The sequence below is a fragment of the Fusarium solani genome (assembly GCF_023522795.1).
Source record: "Fusarium solani strain SB1 chromosome Unknown bctg00000000, whole genome shotgun sequence".
Classification (NCBI taxonomy): Eukaryota; Fungi; Ascomycota; class Sordariomycetes; order Hypocreales; family Nectriaceae; genus Fusarium; species Fusarium solani.
The window spans coordinates 3,257,335-3,277,199 of record NW_027072157.1 but is presented as its reverse complement, the minus strand read 5'-3'; the positions used below and the strand labels follow the sequence as shown (position 1 = coordinate 3,277,199).

The following is a 19,865-nucleotide window of genomic DNA, read 5'->3' as shown; positions in this document are numbered from 1 at the left end:
GAACCATAAAGTCATTAACTGGGTAATAATTCGATCAAAACATCGTTCCGTCATTGAGATGATTTAGGTCTTCGTCCAGGACTGTTCTGAGTCTCGGCCTCTGTCAAGGCGACGAGATCACCAGCTGCCACGGCCTTGGCATTGCGGATCTCCCATTCAAACTCCTTGAGGGCCCTGATCTCCCAGGAGAAGAAAAGGAGGGAGAGCAGACCGTCGACCACGCCAGCAGCCAAACCCAAACTGCTGATAAGCATAAGGATGAAGGCGACGTAGTTTCCGGGGCTGAACCAGACGGCGACCAAGCAGGCGAGCCAGACGAGGAGGGCAACAAAAAAGTGAACACCGCGCCAGTAGCGTTGACGAATCTCACGGGCATGATACGACTGAATCATGGCCAAGACGTCGTCGTAACCAGACATGGGGAGAGAATCATGATCCGGGAACCGGCCATGATGGAGTTGGTCGTCGGGATCGGGAGATCGACTGGCATCGGCAGAGTGAGTGCTGCTAGCTGGGCTACTAGGAGCTAGGTATGCGCCAGTCTGGAGGGCAGCCGAGGGAGTTTCGACGCGAGGTCCAATTGGCCTTGAGATTGGCGAAGGGGTGTGTCGGGCGAGGGTCGCCTGAACAGCAAAATGATCCGAGAGCGAGCAATGGAGTTCAGGATGACGCTCGGTCATGGAGACGATCGCAGACTTGATGATCCATCCTGGAGTCGTGGCTGGAGCATCAGGTTCGACACCCGTTGAGGTGAATATGTAGTCGAGACGCTTGCCACGGGGATCGATAGCATCGGGCGACACATCGCAAGCTTGACCTGCCCTCAGACGGTTCTGCTGGTTCTTGGTCCACCGCCATGTGTTGTAGACGGAATCACTAGTTGCGCCATTCTCGAGGAGGTTGAAGTCAGCGGTGGGAATCGGGCGGCGGCGGGCCTTCTCGGCGGGGTGGTGAGCAGGGCCGAGTGCGCTATCAGGGTGGAGGACACGCCAGACGTCGCGGACAGGGGCGTGGGAGGTGATAAGGCGGTGGGCGAGAGATAGGGGGAGCATGTTGAAGTCGCCCATAGCGACAACAAGATGACCGCGTTCAGCGGCGCCGCGAAGGAGCTTGGAGAGTTCCCATGCCTGGGCGGTACGGTGGCAGATGTAGGTGCTCTTGGGTTCAGGCTCGTAAGGGGCGTGAGTCTGCGCAAGCGATCGAGTCAGCTGCTGATAGAATATTTGGAGGGGTCCAACAAGGCTGCGGAGACCAAAGGCCAGAGACGTCAAAGCCTGCATAATAATCGACTTACATGTGTGTTGAAGACCTCAATAACGTCCTTTCTTCGGGGTCCATAGCGAATCTTGGCGCATGCGACACCTTTACCGACATACCAGTCTCCTCTCCAGAAGGCAGTCGGGCGGCCGTTAAGGGGATACTTGAACATGGTACTCTCCTCGATAGGCCAGCGACTGAGGATGGCTAGACCGCCACCAAAGGCGCCGCTGTGGTAGAACTTGCCATAGGGGAGGATCTGGCGAGTGTGTCGGCGGATCGCCTGGTAATCCTCCTGAGTCCAACACTCCTGTAGAGCTACGATATGGGGTACGGGGGCGAGAATGGCGAGTTGGCGACCGATCTCGTCGAGGCGAGGCGCGCGGAGGGTCGAGATGTGAAGGAGACCCCAGCAGTTGAGAGTCAGGAGGTTGAGTTCGGTCGGGAGGCCCTGAGGATCCTCATCAGGGATGACGGTCGCGGTAGGCGTCGTGACATTTTCGGTGGTGTCGCTCGAGATGACCATGACGATAGTGGGATGTAGGCGAGATATTATGAAGACGAGTATTACCTAGAAGAGGGGAAGGAGAAAAAGAAAAAGAAGCGAGACTCGCAATGATGCGACGACGTGGTCGAGGAGAGGGAAAGTGGGAGGACGGCGCGCCGCGGCTCGGCTGATGATGGACCGGCAGGATATTAGTTAATTACGATGTTGAGCCAGACACCGTCAAATGGAAGATCTCATCCGTCACTAGCGGCAGGCGCTAACAAGCGTTGAAAGGAGATGACGATAAGCCGAGACAAGAAAGGAAAAAGAAACAAGATGATAAAAAGGGAGCGAACTTCTCGATGTGATTGTGTGGGGGAAGTTTGAAGCAAGAAAAAGAAAAACCATAATTGACGATAATTTACTCTTGTATCACCCCCTGCGACTTCCCTACGCCTTGGTTCTTTCCTTGCCGGTACTTGTTGTTTCGTACCCTTCCTTCCTTCCAGTTCATCTCAGGTACGGCGACCGGCGTGGGGCCCATGCAAGTGGGGCCGACCATGCCGAGAATGGCGCGGCCAGCTCCGGGGGGGGTTTCTTCTAGTAATATCGAAGCTGTTCTGTTCTTGGCAGCTGCGCCGTACATACTCATCTTGTAGGGCTATATTTGCCGTGATATTGATGAGTTGAATGAAACCACTGACTGATGAAACAGCACAGCTACACATACATGTTGTCCATCATATCCCGGACCTTTGTAACATCATAGTTCATCCACTGAATTCCCCCCTCACACGCCCCAAAGTAACATCCCATCCAAGCTTCTCGTGAACCAAACAGAGCTCTCCCGTCCAATCTGTCCTTTTTAGCTGAGCCACACCTTTCTGCGAGAGCGGGGAACAAAGCTTCCATACACACCCCTTGCTAGAAAAATCTCCGGCTTTCAACCCTCGCCATGCCACCATACAAACAAGGTCCTCCCCCTCACCGAGCTTGACACACCACCCATCCGAGCATCACTTAGCTCGGGCATCATCGGTTCCCCTCATCTCGGAAGTTCGGGAACATTCTCGTAGAATCGTATTTGGAAGTTGACCACGTGAAACTCTCTCGTAGTCTCATGAGGGCACCAGTGGCAGCTCATTTACTTCATTACACGTCTCCCTGTAAATATATACAGCTTCGTGTGCCTCGATGAAACATCCAGAACAGATGCCTTTGTGCTTCCCCAGTTGTTCAGCCTACGTTGCTTGATCGGCGTGTCACGTCATCTTATACGACTTGTCATCCATATCGACCCCCCCAGCACCGGCTCCAAGCCTTACAACACCATCTACAGCTACTACTAACTAGGCTCTATCGATTAACCCACCATCGGATAGTCATCATGGCCGCCATCTTCGAGTCGTTCCTAATCAAGTTCAAGCCTATCTTCGTAACTTCCCCTGACTCACCTCCCGCCGCCTTATCCTCCGTCACCGACCAGCTCAAGGCGATCCCAGGCGTCGAGTCCGTCCATCTGGGCCACCCGCTCGAGAAGCCCGACCACTGGGTCCTCGGCGTGCGCTGGGCCTCACGCGCCGCCCACGACGCCTTCATTTCGAGCTCCGCCGCAACGGAGTGGAAAGCCTCGCTGCGCGCCCTGCTGGCAGAGCATCCCATCGTCAGCCCTGCCGCCGAATACACGGGTGACGTCGGGGCTGCACTTGCTGCCCCCATTACCGAGTTCTGCACGTGCTGGGGCGCAGACGAGAGCTTCACCGAGAACAATATGAAACCTTTCGCTGAGGCTTGCGACGCCGGGGGTCTAGCCGGCTTCCATGGTCTGGCTTATGGCCAGTTTGTCCAGGCCGAGCATGAGAACCCGTCCGTCATCCCTGGCCTTGCTTCAAGATTGCTCCTAGGTTGGGATAGCAAGGAGGCCCATCTGCAACACAAGAATGTTGGAAGTGGTAAGGAACAACATGGGTTTTGCTGAGTGGCACTGCTAATCTTGATTCAGTCATTGACGACAACGTATACTACCTGCTTGCTCGGAATAAGAGTCTGGAGATGGTAAGACCTCTGCTTTCACGTCCACATCATGAACAGGACTGACTGACACGTACCCTCTAGTACCATGTTCCCCTTCATGTAATCTAGTTCTCGAGATAAACATGCTCGAGTAGGCTTGCTGTGGCATCGCTCTGCTTTGATACCATGTGTGATTTGTATTATATCAACCACAAAAACAAAACCAATGAGATGAGACCAACCTGGGTATGCGTCACCAAAGGCCTTTTGCATCAGTGAATTAAAAAAGAGTTACTCAAGTCAATGCGCCGTAAAAAGCAGATACCTCGGGAGCTGTCAGTTATTACAGAGATGCTCCCGGCTCCCCTACCAAACATCCCGGTCTTGCTTGTTTGTTCGTCCCGATGAAATGCGAACCCATCCTTTGACACCATTTCTATGCCATTCCACCCGCCCTAGACCGCCCTGCTGCTTTGAAGCCTGGGATCAAGCACAATGCTATGCTTGCCGCGTGCGTATCGATACGATCGTCGTCCGTACGTCGTCCGTTGCGGGTATTCGATCTGGCCTTTCCGTACTCGAACCCGCTCCAAACCAACTCCCCAGCTCAGAATGTCAAAACATGCTTCATCCCCCTTTTAACGTCTTTGCTCCCTCAGATATACCGAAATCATCGTCGTCCGCAGTTCGCCCCGTAGTGGAATGTTTGTCGTATTCGCGTAAGGAAGGGTTAGATACGGTGTTTCTCGGATTCTATCAAGGTCGCACACGTTAGAAGCTTAGTTGTTGCCAGTTCTGTTTTGAACCTCACCAAGTCGAGAGTAGAGCATGTAAAGAGCCATTCGGTTGCACTCCTCTGTTCCAGTGATTGTCACGAGTCGCTCATTGCTATTGTCCTGCGGTTCGTTAATCTTGATCACGCTGTTGCTCATCTGCCGAATCTCGTTGATCTTTTGTCCACCCTTGCCGATGATAGCGCCAACCATGTCATTGGGAATGTAGATCTGTTGAGTGATGGGGCCGCCGGGGATCGCGCCACCCATGGGCTGAGCCTGAGGAGCACCGCCGTGAGCCTGAGGACCTGTGTGCGGAGGCATGTGCGGCTGAACGTGAGGAGCGGCTCCGTAGGCACCACCTCCTTGCGCGCCGCCATAGTGCATAGGCATGGCTGGGTTAGCCTGGGCCGCGGCGTGAGGATACTGCTGAGGGTAGGGCGCAGGAGGCATGTGGTGCGAGCGACGGTCGTTGTGGCGGGCATAGTTCTCGCCTCGTCCGTAGTGGCCCGAGGCCGGCTGAGGGCAGTATGGCACAACCTGCATACCTCCAGGAATGGAACCTGCAGGGGCACCACTTCGGGTCGCATATGCGGACGCAGCAGGGCCACCGAATCTGTCGTTGAGCTGCTCTAGAAGGGTGCTACCCACGTAGTAAGTCGCAATGTGAACAGCATCAGCAACGCCCATCACCACCAGAGATCGCTCGCTCGACATGGGGAGGCAAGCATCCGACGCGTTCAAGCGGGCACCAGAGGCCTCCTGAATCTCGCGGATACGAGCACCGCCCTTACCGATGATGGAACCGATCAGGATGTGCGGAATCAGCAGGCGCAGAGGATACGTCTTGGAGGACGAGGTTGATGATTCGTTCAGCGGCTCGTTGTTGAGGGTTCGAATGATGAGACCGAATGCCTTGAATCATGTTAGTCACAAATTTGCGATAGCAACATGGGAGACAATCCTACCTTAGCTACAGCGTCCACTATTCCGCTGACAGTGAGGATTCGCTCGACGGCGCCCTTTTGATAGTCGCTGACGGTACACCTGGCGTTGGAGAGCTTCCTGATATTGGAAACGTTCTCGCCTCCCTTTCCAATCACGGTAGCTGCCTCCGGGCTAGAGATGACAGCACGGATATGGATCCAGGTTGTCTCATCGAGTGCGGTGGCCGAGCTGACGGCGTTGGACGAGGAAGCAGCGACGGCAGTAGCGGCAGCCGTCTTGGTCTCGGACCCTTGATCCGCAGCAGCATCGTCATCCGGCTCGGATTTGGCAGTGCCATTCACCTTGTCGTCGGCGTGGCGGTCCTCAGCGGCGATGTCAGCGGGAGCTTCAGGGACCTCGGCGTCCTCGTCGTGCTTGATCTTGTCGAGAGCTGGTCGCTTGGCATCAGGCTGGTCGCCAGCGCGCGAAGGCGACGAGGCCTCCTCCAGAGGGCGCTTGGCCGATTGGGTGGGTTGGGATGGCGAGGCAGACATTCTTGCTTGGATGTAAACGATAATTCACAGACGTACTCTTCCCAGGTACAGTCGAAAGTACGAAACTTTGTTTATTGCTGATCTTGCTTGTCTTATATACACTCAGGGGTTTTCGAAGGAAAACGTGCTGGTGTAGTGACTTCGATGGGATGGCGACTCGGTGAAGTATTCGTGAAGTGACTGGTGTCGCGCTGGAAGAGAGCGGAGCGGAGCGTGCTGCGAGCGGGCTGGATGGAAGGAGAAGGGATTGATTCGAGAAGTCGGGCTCAGGTCAGGGCGCGTTCCAGAACTCTTTCAGCGGGCGTCGAATTGGGGGCCCGGGAAGATCTCCTAGACGGTGGGCGGGAAGGAGGAAGGGCGGAGACAGATAGATAGATGATGGCTTGTGATTGATTGAAATGTTGAGTGGTTGTGAGGAGGAGGTGAAGCGATCGATGCTGGGACGGACTTCTGAAAAGCAGAAAGGAAGAGGCACAGTGCTCAGCTCAAACCTATTGACCGCGTGCTCGATCGGGTTGTCGCAGCGCCTCGATGGGATTGGATATCGCGTCGCGAACCGTGGACAGTAATGCGAACGAGGATGGGAGCGCAGCAAGATGAGCAGGGTCGTTGGATCGATGACTCTCCTCTGTTTGCCTGTGGTGTGTCGCAAGGGAACGAAACGAAGGCGCCAAGGCTGGGGAGGAGCGATGACCAATCCAAAGGGAGGAAAAGGGACAAGAAAAAACAAGGGGCGCTCAGAGACGATTATTGATAACCGCTCAAGAGGCAGAAGATGAGAAACCTCACGGGTTGAATGGAAAGGGAAGAGAGAGATGACACGAGGTCGAGCGATCGATGGATGGGGTTGGGGCGAGAGGAGAGTTTGGGAGAAGGCGGGAGAAGCAGCAGCTGAAACCAAATCGCTCTCTGTCGAATCCTAGGACGGGGATGCGCTGGCCTAGGGTCACGTGCGGCCCCCGCTGGTGAGAGAGCTTGGGCCCCTAGCAAGCCACGGCAGAGGCACAGTGCGGAGATGTGGTAGGGGTTGTGTTAGTGAATTCAGGTTGATAGTCCGAGCAAAATAGGTAGAAACAACTTGAACTTGTCTTCTATGTATCTCTGGGTTCAAATATCACTCCAGTTCTCTCCTTCTCTCGTTATTCCGACCAAGGTTGACCAAGTTTGCACAAGCCAAGCATTGTCCCATCTCCACAGCCTGGCTACACCACGGCGCCCTAAATTCCGGGGAGCCAGGAAGGCTGCCGTGATTTTCAGAGCCACTGAGACCGTCGTTTCAAGCTTGCATCGCTGAGCAAAGTAAGCAACATTGGACAATGGCGTGACACGAGAGGGAAGCCCGAATTAACAAACCTCTTGCGATTGATGGGATTTTCAGCCCAAAGCTTGCGCTTGCTTCGTATCAGGTCCATTGCGTCTCGTGGTTTCTGCATCGGTAGGTTGCTTGTCTGGCCATTGACTGTGCAGCGCACGGTACATACCTGCAAACCACACCTCACCCACTGCGACTTTGCGACGCGCGCAAAAATGAGTATCACATAAACACACGCCCGGGCACCATCCATCCAATCTGCCTCCTCCGAGCAGTGTGTCCCCCAGACAAACAACCAAAAAAGAGGCTTCACATTGGTCCACTTGACTCTCAAGAGAGCCCTTCACGTGAGGCCGCCTTGATACCATCCACAGGCATCTCGCGTGCGCATTCCCATCTGCCGGACCCCCAACTCGCATGATTTGAGGCGCATCCTCCTTCGGGCCGCGAAATTCTCGGCCACCTTGTTCTGGACCGTCCTGTTGCAGCGTCTGCTTGCTAGAGTGTAAAAATAGCTCTGGTGGAGCTACCTACCACTCCTTCACTCTCAGAAAGCATGGATGAACGATCGCGGCGCGCCGAGGCCCAGGCGTATACGGCCAGTCTCGATCAGACACTGAAAGAGCTTCAACAAAAAGTTCGTGAGCACGAGAACGACTTGGAAAGGGTATGATATTCTCATTACTTGCAGCCCTCATCAAATCTGACCGACGAATAGCTCCGTCCAGGCCAGGATGTGCTCCCTCAGTCGGTAGCAGGCCAGGCGCGGGTCATCCAGACGGCCCTCAAGGAGGTGACGGATTCCGACCCCTTTCTGCCTTCTCCAGGATCTCTGCTCCCGGCGTTGCTGGCTCTGCGCAAGACTCATCAGACTATCCAAGAAAGCAATGCGTATCTCGCCTCGCAACGCGCTAGCCACGAGCAGCTGTCGCGCCAGCTCGAAGCCGATCAAGCGCGCCTCAAGGACCAAAACCTGCTCGGGGAAGCCCTGAGCGCAAGAATTCAGTCTCTACGCGATGAACTGGACGCCAACACCAATGTCACTCCAGCAGAAGGGGTAAGGGAACGCCTGCAGGAGCTCCGGAGCAAGAAGAAGAGCTATGACAGGGAGACGTCGAAGCTCATGAAGGTGCTCCTCAAGTTCATCGACAACCAGCTGGCCCCTATGCTCGCGGCAGAAGAGCTAGGTGGCCCCGTCGTTGGTGACCTGATGGATATTGACAACGAGGATCTGGCCGCGGGCTTCAACGCGCAAGGGAAGCTGAAGAAAGCCAAGGAAGGGGCCGGCCAGGACGATAAGCGGCAGCGCAGGATAGACGAGATCTGGGGCCAAGCCGGTGATGAGGCCGGGGGACGCCAGGACGAGGTCACAGGGGCGGCCACCGAGATGAGGCAGCTGACCGAGGAGCTCCTCAACACACTCGCAGAGGCCAACGGTGATAATTCTGCGTCATATGTGCGGTTGCCACGCGAGTCGGCGGCGGCGCGGTTCCTGGTGAGGTCCAAGGTTGCTCAGTTTCACCCTCGAGATGCGACGAGACTTAGACTGGTTGACTTTGGACGAGATTTGGAGGCTTGAGGGCCATCCATAATCACCTTGGATATATATCGTAGAACTTAGTTTTACCATTATGTTCGCATCAAACCAAATACCACATGGCATATCTGCCAGAAATAAAAAGCATCCTACCTGGTCTTTGAGCCTAATAGCCTAGAATTCTCCCTATTTCATCTCATCTATCGCTTCCATGATGCTGGTTGCCAGAGAAGCAACCACTTTAACCCCCAGCCCTCTCATTGGTCAATTGACCCAACGCGTGGTCCGCGTCGCGTCTCCCTCCCAACCAAGATCGGTCCCTAGTCAAGCTCCCCTGTCACTCTCAACCTCTAGATATTCAATCCCCCCTTCTACAATTCCCAACTTTTTTCCCCTTTGACAATCATGACTGCCGACGCTACCAACGCTACCATCTCTTCCCCTCCCGCCAAACGAGTAAAGACCGCCGCTACAATGGAAGCCCCTCACGCCCTTCAGATCAAGAAACTCTCGGACAAGGGCCGGCTGCCTACTCGTGGCAGTGCCTTTGCTGCTGGCTACGACATTTACGCTGCGCGCGACACGACGATTCCTGCCCGGGGAAAGGCCCTTGTCGACACCGACATTAGCATGGCTGTGCCCGCTGGCACCTGTGAGTAGCTCTATCTACAGAGTGCAGTTTGATGCGGATTGCTGACCAGACTGAATCCAACAGACGGCCGCATTGCTCCCCGATCTGGTCTCGCCTCCAAGCACTTCATCGACACGGGCGCTGGCGTCATCGACGCCGACTACAGAGGCCAGGTCAAGGTCCTGCTCTTCAACCACGGCGAGTCCGACTTTGAGATCAAGGAGGGCGACCGCATCGCCCAGCTCGTCCTCGAGCGCATCTACACCCCCGAGGTTGTCGAGGTCCAGGAGCTTGAGGAGAGCGTCCGAGGCGCTGGCGGTTTTGGAAGTACTGGTTAGAGAAAAGAAACCAGGATCTTAGTTACTGGTTCTTGCATGATATAATGAAAAGTCGAGGGATATTACGGCACTAGACTTGGCTGGTAGGGGATATGGATGAGGATACCACGGGGATGTTCACAGATAGACTCAAAGAAACAAAGAGTATGCGCTCTTTAAAACACGTCTATTCCTCTTGTTCTATATCCAGGTTCTATATCCTGACCTTTCTATATCGCCTTGGCATGGTATTCTGTCGACGGCGAGCGTAAGCAGTCTAGATTCCTTACAAGCTGTAGCTCGGCTGCCTTGCTCTTAACCAGATGAACCTTTGTGTCGTTGGCGCGGTCCTGAGGCCTCATCTCGGTAAGGGTGCGATCGACGACGCCGCGCATGCCCTCGCACGTCTTAGATAGCACCTCGTGCATGCTAGCTAGGACCTTCTCGGCGGCGCGGGCGAGGGGTAGCTCGACAGCCGAGACCGAGTCGTCGCTGAGCCAGCTGGCTGTGTGACGGAGGCTGTCGTTGGCGTTGTAGACGGCCTCACGCATGCGGATCACCATGAGGGCGCCAAACATGTCACCGGTCCCGCTAAAGTAGCAGTCAATGGACGGAAAGACAATCTTGAAGAACCGAGCCTGTCCGGTCGACGTCATGCTTGAGCCCACCACCGACAGGTGTGAAGGCGGGTGGTCGGGAGCTTCAAGGTTGACTGAGGTGATGACGATGTGGGGGACCTGGTACTTGTCATGCATGGCCTGGATGGCCTTGTGCAGGCTATCCATGTCGTGGATCTTGCACTCTGAGAGGAGCCTGGTCGAGTTGTTAGCTCAGGACTTGAGCCAAGTGAAGAGTCCCTACTCTGCCTCGAACTGATTCGGTAGAATGAGATCGGCGTCGTGGAGGAGCTTCTTGTAAGCAGGAACGACCTCCTCCGAGACGTAGAGCCTACCGTTGTCGCCCATGACGGGGTCGAGCACCCAGAAGAACTTGCCCGGGGTCTCGGCCGCCTTTTGCTTGAGCTCCCGGCCGATCTGCCCCACTGTGTTGACGGCCTCGGCGCCGGGGATGTATCCCGAGAGCATCATGTCAAAGTCGTCTAGGTACGACTGCTTCAACCCCTCGTACAGCTCCATGATCTCCTGCGCCGAGACTCTGGTACCCTTCCATTGCTTGTAACCGGTATGGTTGCCTTGGCGTTTAAAAGATCATCGGTCAGACTACATGCTCTTTCGACTGTTTCAAAGAGGCCGGCTACTCACTAAACTGGACGGTGTTGAGGGCTGCGACGTCGCATCCCAGAGACTGCAGCACAAAGACGGCGATCTTGTTCCCTACATAACTGGAACCCGCGGCAAAGAGTCAGCTTCTGCGGATGACGACTTGGATCTGGAACTCTGGATTCAATTTACCCCGAGACAACCTGAGACGGGTCGGACATTTGTCAGCCAAGGAACTGGAGAATGAGAGACGAGAAAAAGAGGTCGTACATGGCTGGCGACAGCGAGAACCCGCGTGTCGGGCACCGGAAGAGCATCAGACATGGTTCCGAGGTGGTATTCTCGGGGGAGTATACAAGGTTTCTTCTGTTCACCTTTTCTTCCTCTTCCCTGAGCCAAGAAGTAACCCCAGGTTGAGACCTTTGGTGTCGAGACGTCACTGGACCAAATGCTCTCGCCCTACGTCAGAGCTCGGAGAGAGATTTGAGGTGATTTAAGTGACTGGTCGGAGAAACAAACGCCGAGGCTTGAGGTATAAGCAGTTGAAGGTTGAGAGCGGCAAGTGAGTGAATGAGCAACAAGGACGGAGCCAAGTCTAGATTTGAGTCAGAGTGGTTGTGTCTATCGATGGAGGTTGAAGGTTGGTTGGTTGGTAGGCAAGTAGTCACGAGGTAACTCGAAGCACCCGAGTCTACCTTAGCCTGCGTCAAGTGGGTAAGGCAAGTCAGAAAGGCAGGTACCTTGGGGACATGCACATCGACGACGTTATATGGATCCTTTCTTCCCTTGACTCAATCCCGCCCCTTCCAGTTTTTTTTTCTGCTAGCGACTTCCATCCCGTCCCGTCTGCCCCGCCAAAAAAGAGGCCGATGCCGTCCATTGCCCCGCACTAGGGAAATCCTCACTGTTTGTCTCGTTGACTGTGGCCTCACTCCGCCGACTCGGGCTGTCGCTTAGGCCTTTGAGTCAACTGATGTGGCCTGTTTACTGCAGTAGACAACATGAAACTGCCGTGAGGACCGATAGCATGACAATATGGACACCGATAATTCCAGTGTTAGCATTCCATCACAACGGGGACTCTTCACCTGCAACCTGATGTCATCCATCATGATCCATGGCAACTGCAAAGCATGTATCATTATCGTCAAAGTAGACGTCTTGTATGGCCAGGCTATCATGACACGCTTGCCACAGTCTAGCCTCTTCATACATAGTCCTTCCATCTAGTCCGTCCGTCCCAATCACCCAAACATTCCCTCCGTCCCTGATGAGTCTCTCAAGAGTTATATCCCTGGTATTCGTATCCCCGGCAGATTCCCCACTGCGCGTACACATCGCAGCCACTTCACCGCATCCTCGTAACCTCAACGCCGGGCTTATAGTCAAGTAGGATGGTGTCGTATCATGTTTTTGGTCGAGTTTACTCCTCGTCACCAATCTGTTTTACGGACCCATGTTAGTAAGCGAAGAACAATAGTGCTGAGTATGGGATGACTTGCCTTAGGGGCGAGGTAGAAGCGCAGGTGGCTGGAGCCTGCAATCTGGTACTCAACCAAGAGTGGCACTTCGTTGGAGAGGCAGATCTTGACCTGGTTCGAAAGACCGACCGCCTTGCAGAAGTTGACGAGGTACTTGAGGGAGAAAGTGAGAGAGACGGGCTCTGTCAGCTCAATGGCGACGTTGTTATCAGGCTTGTCGAGGTCGGTGTGGGTGCGCAACATGACAGAGCCGTTACCAATGTCACCACTGCATGCAAACTTAACACCGTCCTTGGAAGCCTCGATGACGACTGTTGAATTCTGTTAGCAGGGTAGTGGTGACCCTTCGAGTCTGTACCAACCTGATTCTGACATGGCCATCAGATCCGTGCAGATGCGTCGAAACTCGCCCGAGGGCATCGCGATAGTAGCGGCATACTCGGTGTCGGGAATGCCCAGGTGCTCCTGGTCAATGTCCATGAGCTTGAGATCGTACTCGCTGATGCGGTCGTTCTCTGCGTTCTCAAAGGCCAGGTTGAGCACGTCGGGCCCATCCTCAGCCTTGAGGGTCAACTGGTCCTCGTTCTGGGCAGCGCGCAGCACCTTGGTCAGCGAGGTGAGGTTGACACCCAGCGAGATGTTGCGATCGCAGCGGTAGGGAGAGAAGGCCTCGGCCTTGAGCATCATGGAGACGAGGGCAACGTGCGAGTTGTCCATGGCCTGGAGGGCGATGCCAGTGTCATTGCAGTCGAAGTTGCAGTCCTGGACCAGGTCCTTGATCGAGTCCACCACCTTTTTCAGGACCTGGGCCTGGTCGAGTCGTGCTTCCAACATGTCTGCAGCCGTGATCTTGTTAGCCTGTGCTGTGCTGTGCTTGTATTTGTGCTGCGATGCTGCTGGTGATGGGTGATGATGGGTTTTGCGCGAAGCTGCCACGCAAGGGGCGGGGCAACCGTGGGTTGCTGGGGAACAACTGACTGAGAGAATAGACTGGTGATCAGATTAAGACGAGGAGAATGGAGCCGCAAGAGTCAATGGGTTGATATGAGGAAATTGGCGATAGAGACGGAGTTGTCTAGAGTAGGGGAAAAATTAGAGATTGTTGATGTCGTGAATCAAAAGGTGGAAAACGGGAATGGATCTAAGATTGGATTGTAGGCAGGTAGGCAGCTTACCGAGTACCTGCCTTGCCTCTAATTTAGCACAGCGCCTGCGGTAGCCACTTAACGCGAAGGACGCGGGCGCGGGTAGGAGCTAGCACGGCGACGCGTCAAGACGCGGGGCATTACACGTGCCAACCTATCACATCAACCTCTTGACTCTCATTTGTAGAGGATGGAATAGGCAGGTTCTTATTCAATTAGACCTATCAAGGCCCTGTTCTTCTGTTACCAACCTAGGACGATCCTCTATCATACATCCAAGTCTCTGACAGCTAGGTAGTTAATAATCATTATCTTTAGAATGCAATCAATCGATCCTTGACGCAAAGAAACAACCTGGGCACAAAGAGTGTCATGTACAGGTATGTGTGCCGTCAACCTCGTGCAACGGTTCTGGTACACGTTGTCCCAGAATTCCCGTTTGACGAGGGAATTGCAACGGCCAAGCAGCCCGGTTCAAAAGCGAAAAAAAACATTCCCAATCCCAATCCCCTGCGCCGTTGCCTAACCTTAACCCTTCTATGAAAAAGCGCCGCCCACAAAGAACTGACCATGTCGTCGTGACGCTGCCTTGATGCTGGACGTTTCTATCGGTCTGTGTCTGTCTGTTTGTTTGTTCCGGTTTGATGTATACGTGATTGAAAAGCGAGTGTAGAAAAGTGTGTCCGTCCATGCCTGGCCAGGTGATGGTGATGAGTGAATGGCGGGAAGCGATGACAAAAAACTGGCGGCGAAAATGATCGTAACGTTGTGATGGTCGACAATATGAAAGAGATTCGTCCTACATCGACACAATCCTTCCTGCTGGTGCGCTGGCACGCGTTCGTGGTCGTAGATTAATGACTGTCTCCAGCTCGCGGAGCATTCCTTTGGTTGCGTCGATGTGCTGTCGTGCGATGGCCTTCTGTTCCCTCTCCTCTCGAACCTTAAGGATTCTCTCCTCTCTCGTGAGCATGCTTCGCGGTCGTGGCCGGGCGACTGCCTCAAATACTTCGAGCGTCTCGTGATCTGCAGACCCGGCATAGTCTGAATTTGGAGGAGATTCGCCTGTAAGGGCCTTGAGCGCTTCGGCTGTTCCGCCACCTTCATCCACAGTCGTCAGTCCGCTCAGGGAGCTTGCAGGCGACAGCAGGGTGCTCATGGATGAGAGCCTCTTTTCGTTCCTATCGATACCGAGTGCTAGAGCTGCTCTACCTTCCTCCCATGCCGCCATCAAGTCTTTTAGGTCCATGCCGATTGACTCGAATTGCGCCATGAGATTCGGTCCGAGCTCCGAAATGTCGTTGGAATCGTTGAGTGTGCGATCTGACTCTTCTCGGAGTAGTTGAAGCTTCGCTTGTAAGCCCCTTATTCCGCTTGAGAGTGAGTTGAGTTTTCGTAGTTGAGCTCGCCAACGTTCTCGTCCAGGCGTCAGAGCATGCTTTGGCGTTGGTGGCGAAGTGAAAGCTAGATAACGTGTGTAAGCCAGAGAATCAGGTGCGGGATGTTGAATCAAAAACTCACTTTGTTCCTCGCCCAAAAGAGTCTGCAGCCTAGCAGATGCAGAACTGGTCGAGGCATTGAGGTTGAGAAGGGATTCGACAGCTGTCGTCCAACGAAGCAAGTCATTGGCATCGCCGCTGGCATCAAGGGCCAACAAAGCGCAGAGAAATAGCTTGCGGACGATGAAGAAACGGGCAGACAGGATCTTGAGCGTTCTCAACGACTCGGGGTCGTCAAACTCTTCTTCGTTGAATCCACGGCGTGCATCTGACATGTCGAAATCGGTTATGTCGTATATGTCGTAGTACTTCTCCAAGTCTGTCTGTTCCGCGAAGCCGTTGACTACAGTGCAGACTTGGTTATATGCGTCAAGAACCTCGGCCAAGGATTCCTTAGCCGCCTTGCGCAACCGAACACATTTGCGTGACTGCGCGCGATCCTCGATGCGGCTAATGGGAGGCAAGGGCGCGCTTCTGTGAAATAGTTAGCAAAGAGCATGCCAACGAGGCTATCAATAGACTGACAGTCGGTATCCTCTGGAGACCAGCTCAACCTCCTGTATAAGAGAAAGCGCAGCTCCGGATGCGGTATCGAAAGCGTGCGAGTGCTCAATGAACGCTGTGATCTCCAAAAGTGATTGTGACCGTCGATAACGCAACCATTGTCTCCTCATATAAACTTGCCCCAGCAACATCGCAGCCGCGCACAGGATGAGCAAGAAAATGAGCCTCTTTCGCGTAACGCCACTTTCCACCACCCAGCTCAGTATAACTGCAATAGCAAGAGCCGCAAGAATTGATGCTAGAATGCCTTCGGTCGATAACAGAGATTTGGCTTCGTCGTGTGGTGGTCCGTTGGGGCCATTGGCGGTGAGCTGGTGTTGTCCCAATCCCGAGTGACCGCTTAACAACTGAGAGGCAATGATGGTATATCGAAATTGCTCGAGAAATTTGGCGTTATCCGCTCGATCGATACTTGCTGCCACGGCGGCCTATGGAATGGACATTATGAGCGTTGTCGAGGGATAACTTGAGGCCACATTGACATACCGAGTAGTTTCTCCGCATGGAGCGCAACACCGAGGGCTTGGGAACGTCTAGTTGGAGAGGGTTGGGCACTTTATTACGGAATCTTGGCTTCACCAAGGGTCGGCCCGTGGGAGCGAAGGGAGATGGACTGGAGGGTGGTGAAGGGCTGGATCGACCGGCGGAGGATTCTGGTTCTGGCGTTGTCGCGCCAGGCGCCCAGTCCGACTGAGGCTCATCTCCCCCATCTTGTAAAATGTCAGCCATCAAGGCAAATATGTTGGTGGACGAGGCTGAGGAGGGAGCTCACCTCTGAGGTAGTCGGCGAACGGGGTCTCGTCATACACCACGGGCTCCATCTAACTGCTGTGTGACGTAGTCGGGGGCGATACGTGATGACGCAAAGCCATCGAGCGTGTGACGGTGAAAGCGCAAGCGCGGACAGTCTGTATGGTTAGCGTGTTGTTGTGGTGGTTTCGATGGGGAGTTGTTCAAGTGCAATGTTCAGGAGAAGGCGACACAAGGTGATAGACGACAGTGGAGGACAAGGACAGGACAGGCCAGGCTGGTGGTTGAGGGTCCCGATTGGGGAAGCTCCACGGCTACCGTACGGTCCGCGCGCTTCAGCGGTCAACCCGGTATCGACAAGGATGGCGGATAACTAGACGACCGACGGAGAGATGCTAGAGACCGGTGATGCACAGAAGCGAAGTATCAATGTCAGGGCGAGCGAGCCGGAGCATGGACCGTTGAGCTCTCTGGTCCTGGGTCAAATTTCGGGGCCGAGATTGATGGGTATCATTCGTCAACGCATTGAACGCAGACGCAGGGAGACGCAGGGACATGGAATCGACTGCAAGCGGGAGAAATAACACGACGTATCAGCGCACAGCAAGGGGCTTCTGGGGCGTCCTAGCCGCATGGGTTTGGCTGTCAAGTTCGGCCAGCCTGCTTGTGGTGGCGGAGTCTTCAGGGGTTTGCCATTTGGGGCGGGAACATGCGCGAGCTGCGCTAAAGGGGTGGAGTGCATTCCAGCAGAGGCAGAGGAGCTCAGCTCGGAGTGAGGAATAGTGTTTATCCGAAGTCCCTTGGGGTGCTTTCTCCGACGGCAGCTCGGACCCGCCGGCGCCTTACCTAAGCCCGAGACTCCGGGGTAAAGCCATGCTAATCGGCTCTTCCCTGGTTGGCTAGCCCAGATTTTGAGAAACTTCAGATGCTACCCCGAATAGTACATCCCACCTCTCGAGCCTCCCACGCCTCCTCGCCCGTGCTTCCACGGCCCCGACTTTGAGCCCCCTCCCTGACCGCAATGAGGGCGGATGCCTGTGACAAGGTCCATCACGCGAGCTCGCCCTATGCCCCTACGATGTGCCGTTGCGTGCTGTCGTTCGGGCATACACCACCCTACCTCTCCGAGCTCGCCAGACGCCGTCTGGATCACCAATGCCGTCCTGAACCGAGCCATTGAGCGATTCCACCATGCCCATCCGATTCCATGCAGGCGCCTCAGCTCCTGCCCGGGTCCGATCGAGAGCCGGCGACGTCTGGGCAAGCGCCACATGACCGCCATCCTCCCCGAATCTCGCGCCTCGCCTTTACCTTGGACGATCGATCTGCCCTACAACCTCGGGGAATGGACCTGGGAAGCTCCTAATGCTCCAGCAGACCGCCACAAGAAAAAGCTGAGCCGCTTCGAGCGGCTCATCAGATGGCTTGAAGGACCCGCGCAGGAGGACGCTTCGATACCTGCTCCCACACCCACAAACCCAGCGGAGACGATACCAGCAGAGACCATATCAGAGGCCCAGGAAGTGCTGGCTGGGTTTAGAGATGCTCTCGCTAGCCTCCAAGGGAGACAGAGCAGAGCGAGTCTCTATAAGGCGTGCGGACCCTACAAGAACCGACTTCTTGAATTGATTCGGTTGAGAGCGATCTCCCTCGACGACATGACATCGGCCCTGGATCCATTTGACTCGCGCATCAGGGAAAAGGTGCCCGTCCAAATCCTCGACTGTATCCACGCATGGTACCTGCAAGAGGTCGTCCACGCTATACGTGTCAGTCGAACCGTACCGTCACATGATGCATTCGGCAAGGAGTTTTGGGACCAATTCTTTGACCTGGTGATCGCATTGACACCGCAGCGACCGACATTCCGTCTTTTCCAAACACTTGTTATCGAGGGCGTACAAAATATATCTTTCAGGACGGTTCCCGAGTACTATCGGCGCCTATTCCTGGCGCACATCCTGCATCAGGCGTCTGTCCCTAAACAGAACCCAGCCCGAGCCGCAGAACAACATGCAACGCTTTTCGAACAAGTCAAGTTTTTCAGGAAGGGAGGCCTTGTCGAGTTCTGCAACAAACTGATCGAATCCTGCATGGAGATCCCAGGTGACGACGAGTTTCGCAAAAGAATTGCCTATCACCTGCTCCAGACCTTGGCGTATATCATTCCCCTCAGCAAGTCGACTTTCGGTCGGTTTGCCAGTCGGATCAACGGGACAGCCCCCTGGAGACAAGAGGAGGCCTTCATCCTCGTCAGAGCCCGCCTGCTCTCGAAGGCGCGCAACCGAATCAATGTAGCAGCATATTACCACCGATCCTTGAACATGCGCGACGGTCACCACTGGACTTGGCTGATCAAGGCTGCCCTCGGTGACAGCTCGGAAAGACAACTCCAGAACCTGCGGACCCTGACTCACTCCTGCAACGTCGTTGGCAACCTGGACGCGCTTCTCGCGACAGCAGCTCGGATGCCAAACGGCGGGTCGCTCCTCCGAGATATCTTGGTTGCAAGCCGCGACCCTTATGTCGCTGTCGCCGCGTGGGCGACGTACAACGAGGGACGAGAAACAAAGGCCAAGTGGGGCTGGCATATATGGCTTCCCTACATCAGAGCCTTGATAGAGGACCCTGAGATCGACGTCGCCCTCATCTGGGACGCTGTCGACCTTTTACCGTTCAAGTCCATGCAGAGATTGCCCCCGAAGTACCATTGGGAAGGCATCGGAGACAGAATGACGTTGCTGGAGAGGATGGCTGACTGGTTCATGTTGAGGACCGACGTCACTCCTCGCCAACAGCTCAGATTCGTCGAGAAGTGCATCGCGCACGGCCAGGTCGCAGGAGGACCCATGTCGAAACGCCTCATGGCCAACCTGGCCAAGCTCGTCATCAGGGATCTGGAGGAGGGCAGCCTGGGTCGCACCGCTCGGCTGCAGTACCTGATCAAGATGGCAGAATTGCATCTGGGCCCAGAGGAAGCGGCAAAGGTCAGGCATCAGCTGGAAGGATGGAGATGGATCGTCGTCAACCAGGACTTTGGCAACAAGCCCAAGACCAAGTTTGACCTGGAAGAGGAGCTGGACGAGCTGGGAGCGGAGATGGATCAATACCAGACCCGCCAGGGACTTTTGGAGGAGGAACTGATGTCTGATTCTGAATATGACCTTGAGGAGTATGGGAGTTGAAGAGACGATTCAATGAGCAATGTATACTTAACCAAAAAGCATTATAAGGCATGACGTGTAAAGAGGGGGGCGTTTGGAACTTGAATCAAGGCAAAAGCGATGGGCGTTGGGACCAGCGTGGATATATGCCCGGGTTTGACGCGAGTAGTCAACTTCCTCGGAGTATTTGTATGTATAACAATGTAAAAAAACACCATGTATGAAGTATACCAA

The 19,865-nt window shown here is 54.7% G+C and overlaps 9 protein-coding genes across 9 annotated transcripts; 4 read left to right on the top strand and 5 right to left on the bottom strand.

Annotated features, from left to right (window-relative positions):
- Positions 1-50: 50 nt before the first annotated feature.
- MRS44_001044 (uncharacterized protein) lies at positions 51-1,783 on the bottom strand (the record flags this gene model as incomplete). The annotated part of the gene is made up of 2 exons (XM_046275051.2): positions 51-1,187; positions 1,295-1,783. The coding sequence occupies 2 exons, from the start codon at positions 1,781-1,783 to the stop codon at positions 51-53; spliced, it is 1,626 nt and encodes a 541-aa protein (XP_046138934.1).
- Positions 1,784-3,131: 1,348 nt separating this feature from the next.
- MRS44_001043 (uncharacterized protein) lies at positions 3,132-3,886 on the top strand (the record flags this gene model as incomplete). Its single annotated transcript, XM_046280706.2, has 3 exons — positions 3,132-3,696; positions 3,747-3,799; positions 3,860-3,886. The coding sequence occupies 3 exons, from the start codon at positions 3,132-3,134 to the stop codon at positions 3,884-3,886; spliced, it is 645 nt and encodes a 214-aa protein (XP_046138933.2).
- A 650-nt stretch (positions 3,887-4,536) lies between these two features.
- Positions 4,537-6,011, bottom strand: MRS44_001042 (uncharacterized protein; the record flags this gene model as incomplete). The annotated part of the gene is made up of 2 exons (XM_046267601.2): positions 4,537-5,445; positions 5,499-6,011. 2 exons carry the CDS (start codon positions 6,009-6,011, stop codon positions 4,537-4,539), a joined length of 1,422 nt encoding a protein of 473 aa, XP_046138932.1.
- A 1,868-nt stretch (positions 6,012-7,879) lies between these two features.
- Positions 7,880-8,902, top strand: MRS44_001041 (uncharacterized protein; the record flags this gene model as incomplete). The annotated part of the gene is made up of 2 exons (XM_046267599.2): positions 7,880-7,990; positions 8,042-8,902. 2 exons carry the CDS (start codon positions 7,880-7,882, stop codon positions 8,900-8,902), a joined length of 972 nt encoding a protein of 323 aa, XP_046138931.2.
- Positions 8,903-9,265: 363 nt separating this feature from the next.
- On the top strand, positions 9,266-9,829 carry MRS44_001040 (uncharacterized protein; the record flags this gene model as incomplete). The annotated part of the gene is made up of 2 exons (XM_046283849.2): positions 9,266-9,512; positions 9,576-9,829. 2 exons carry the CDS (start codon positions 9,266-9,268, stop codon positions 9,827-9,829), a joined length of 501 nt encoding a protein of 166 aa, XP_046138930.2.
- Positions 9,830-10,038: 209 nt separating this feature from the next.
- MRS44_001039 (uncharacterized protein) lies at positions 10,039-11,352 on the bottom strand (the record flags this gene model as incomplete). The annotated part of the gene is made up of 4 exons (XM_065623537.1): positions 10,039-10,621; positions 10,670-11,000; positions 11,071-11,113; positions 11,299-11,352. 4 exons carry the CDS (start codon positions 11,350-11,352, stop codon positions 10,039-10,041), a joined length of 1,011 nt encoding a protein of 336 aa, XP_065479984.1.
- A 1,109-nt stretch (positions 11,353-12,461) lies between these two features.
- MRS44_001038 (uncharacterized protein) lies at positions 12,462-13,343 on the bottom strand (the record flags this gene model as incomplete). Its single annotated transcript, XM_046270151.2, has 2 exons — positions 12,462-12,820; positions 12,872-13,343. 2 exons carry the CDS (start codon positions 13,341-13,343, stop codon positions 12,462-12,464), a joined length of 831 nt encoding a protein of 276 aa, XP_046138928.2.
- Positions 13,344-14,453: 1,110 nt separating this feature from the next.
- MRS44_001037 (uncharacterized protein) lies at positions 14,454-16,538 on the bottom strand (the record flags this gene model as incomplete). Its single annotated transcript, XM_046267600.2, has 5 exons — positions 14,454-15,118; positions 15,176-15,627; positions 15,679-16,145; positions 16,204-16,427; positions 16,490-16,538. The coding sequence occupies 5 exons, from the start codon at positions 16,536-16,538 to the stop codon at positions 14,454-14,456; spliced, it is 1,857 nt and encodes a 618-aa protein (XP_046138927.2).
- Positions 16,539-17,498: 960 nt separating this feature from the next.
- On the top strand, positions 17,499-19,652 carry MRS44_001036 (uncharacterized protein; the record flags this gene model as incomplete). The annotated part of the gene is made up of 1 exon (XM_046275050.2): positions 17,499-19,652. One exon carries the CDS (start codon positions 17,499-17,501, stop codon positions 19,650-19,652), a length of 2,154 nt encoding a protein of 717 aa, XP_046138926.2.
- Between the last annotated feature and the right edge of the window lie 213 nt (positions 19,653-19,865).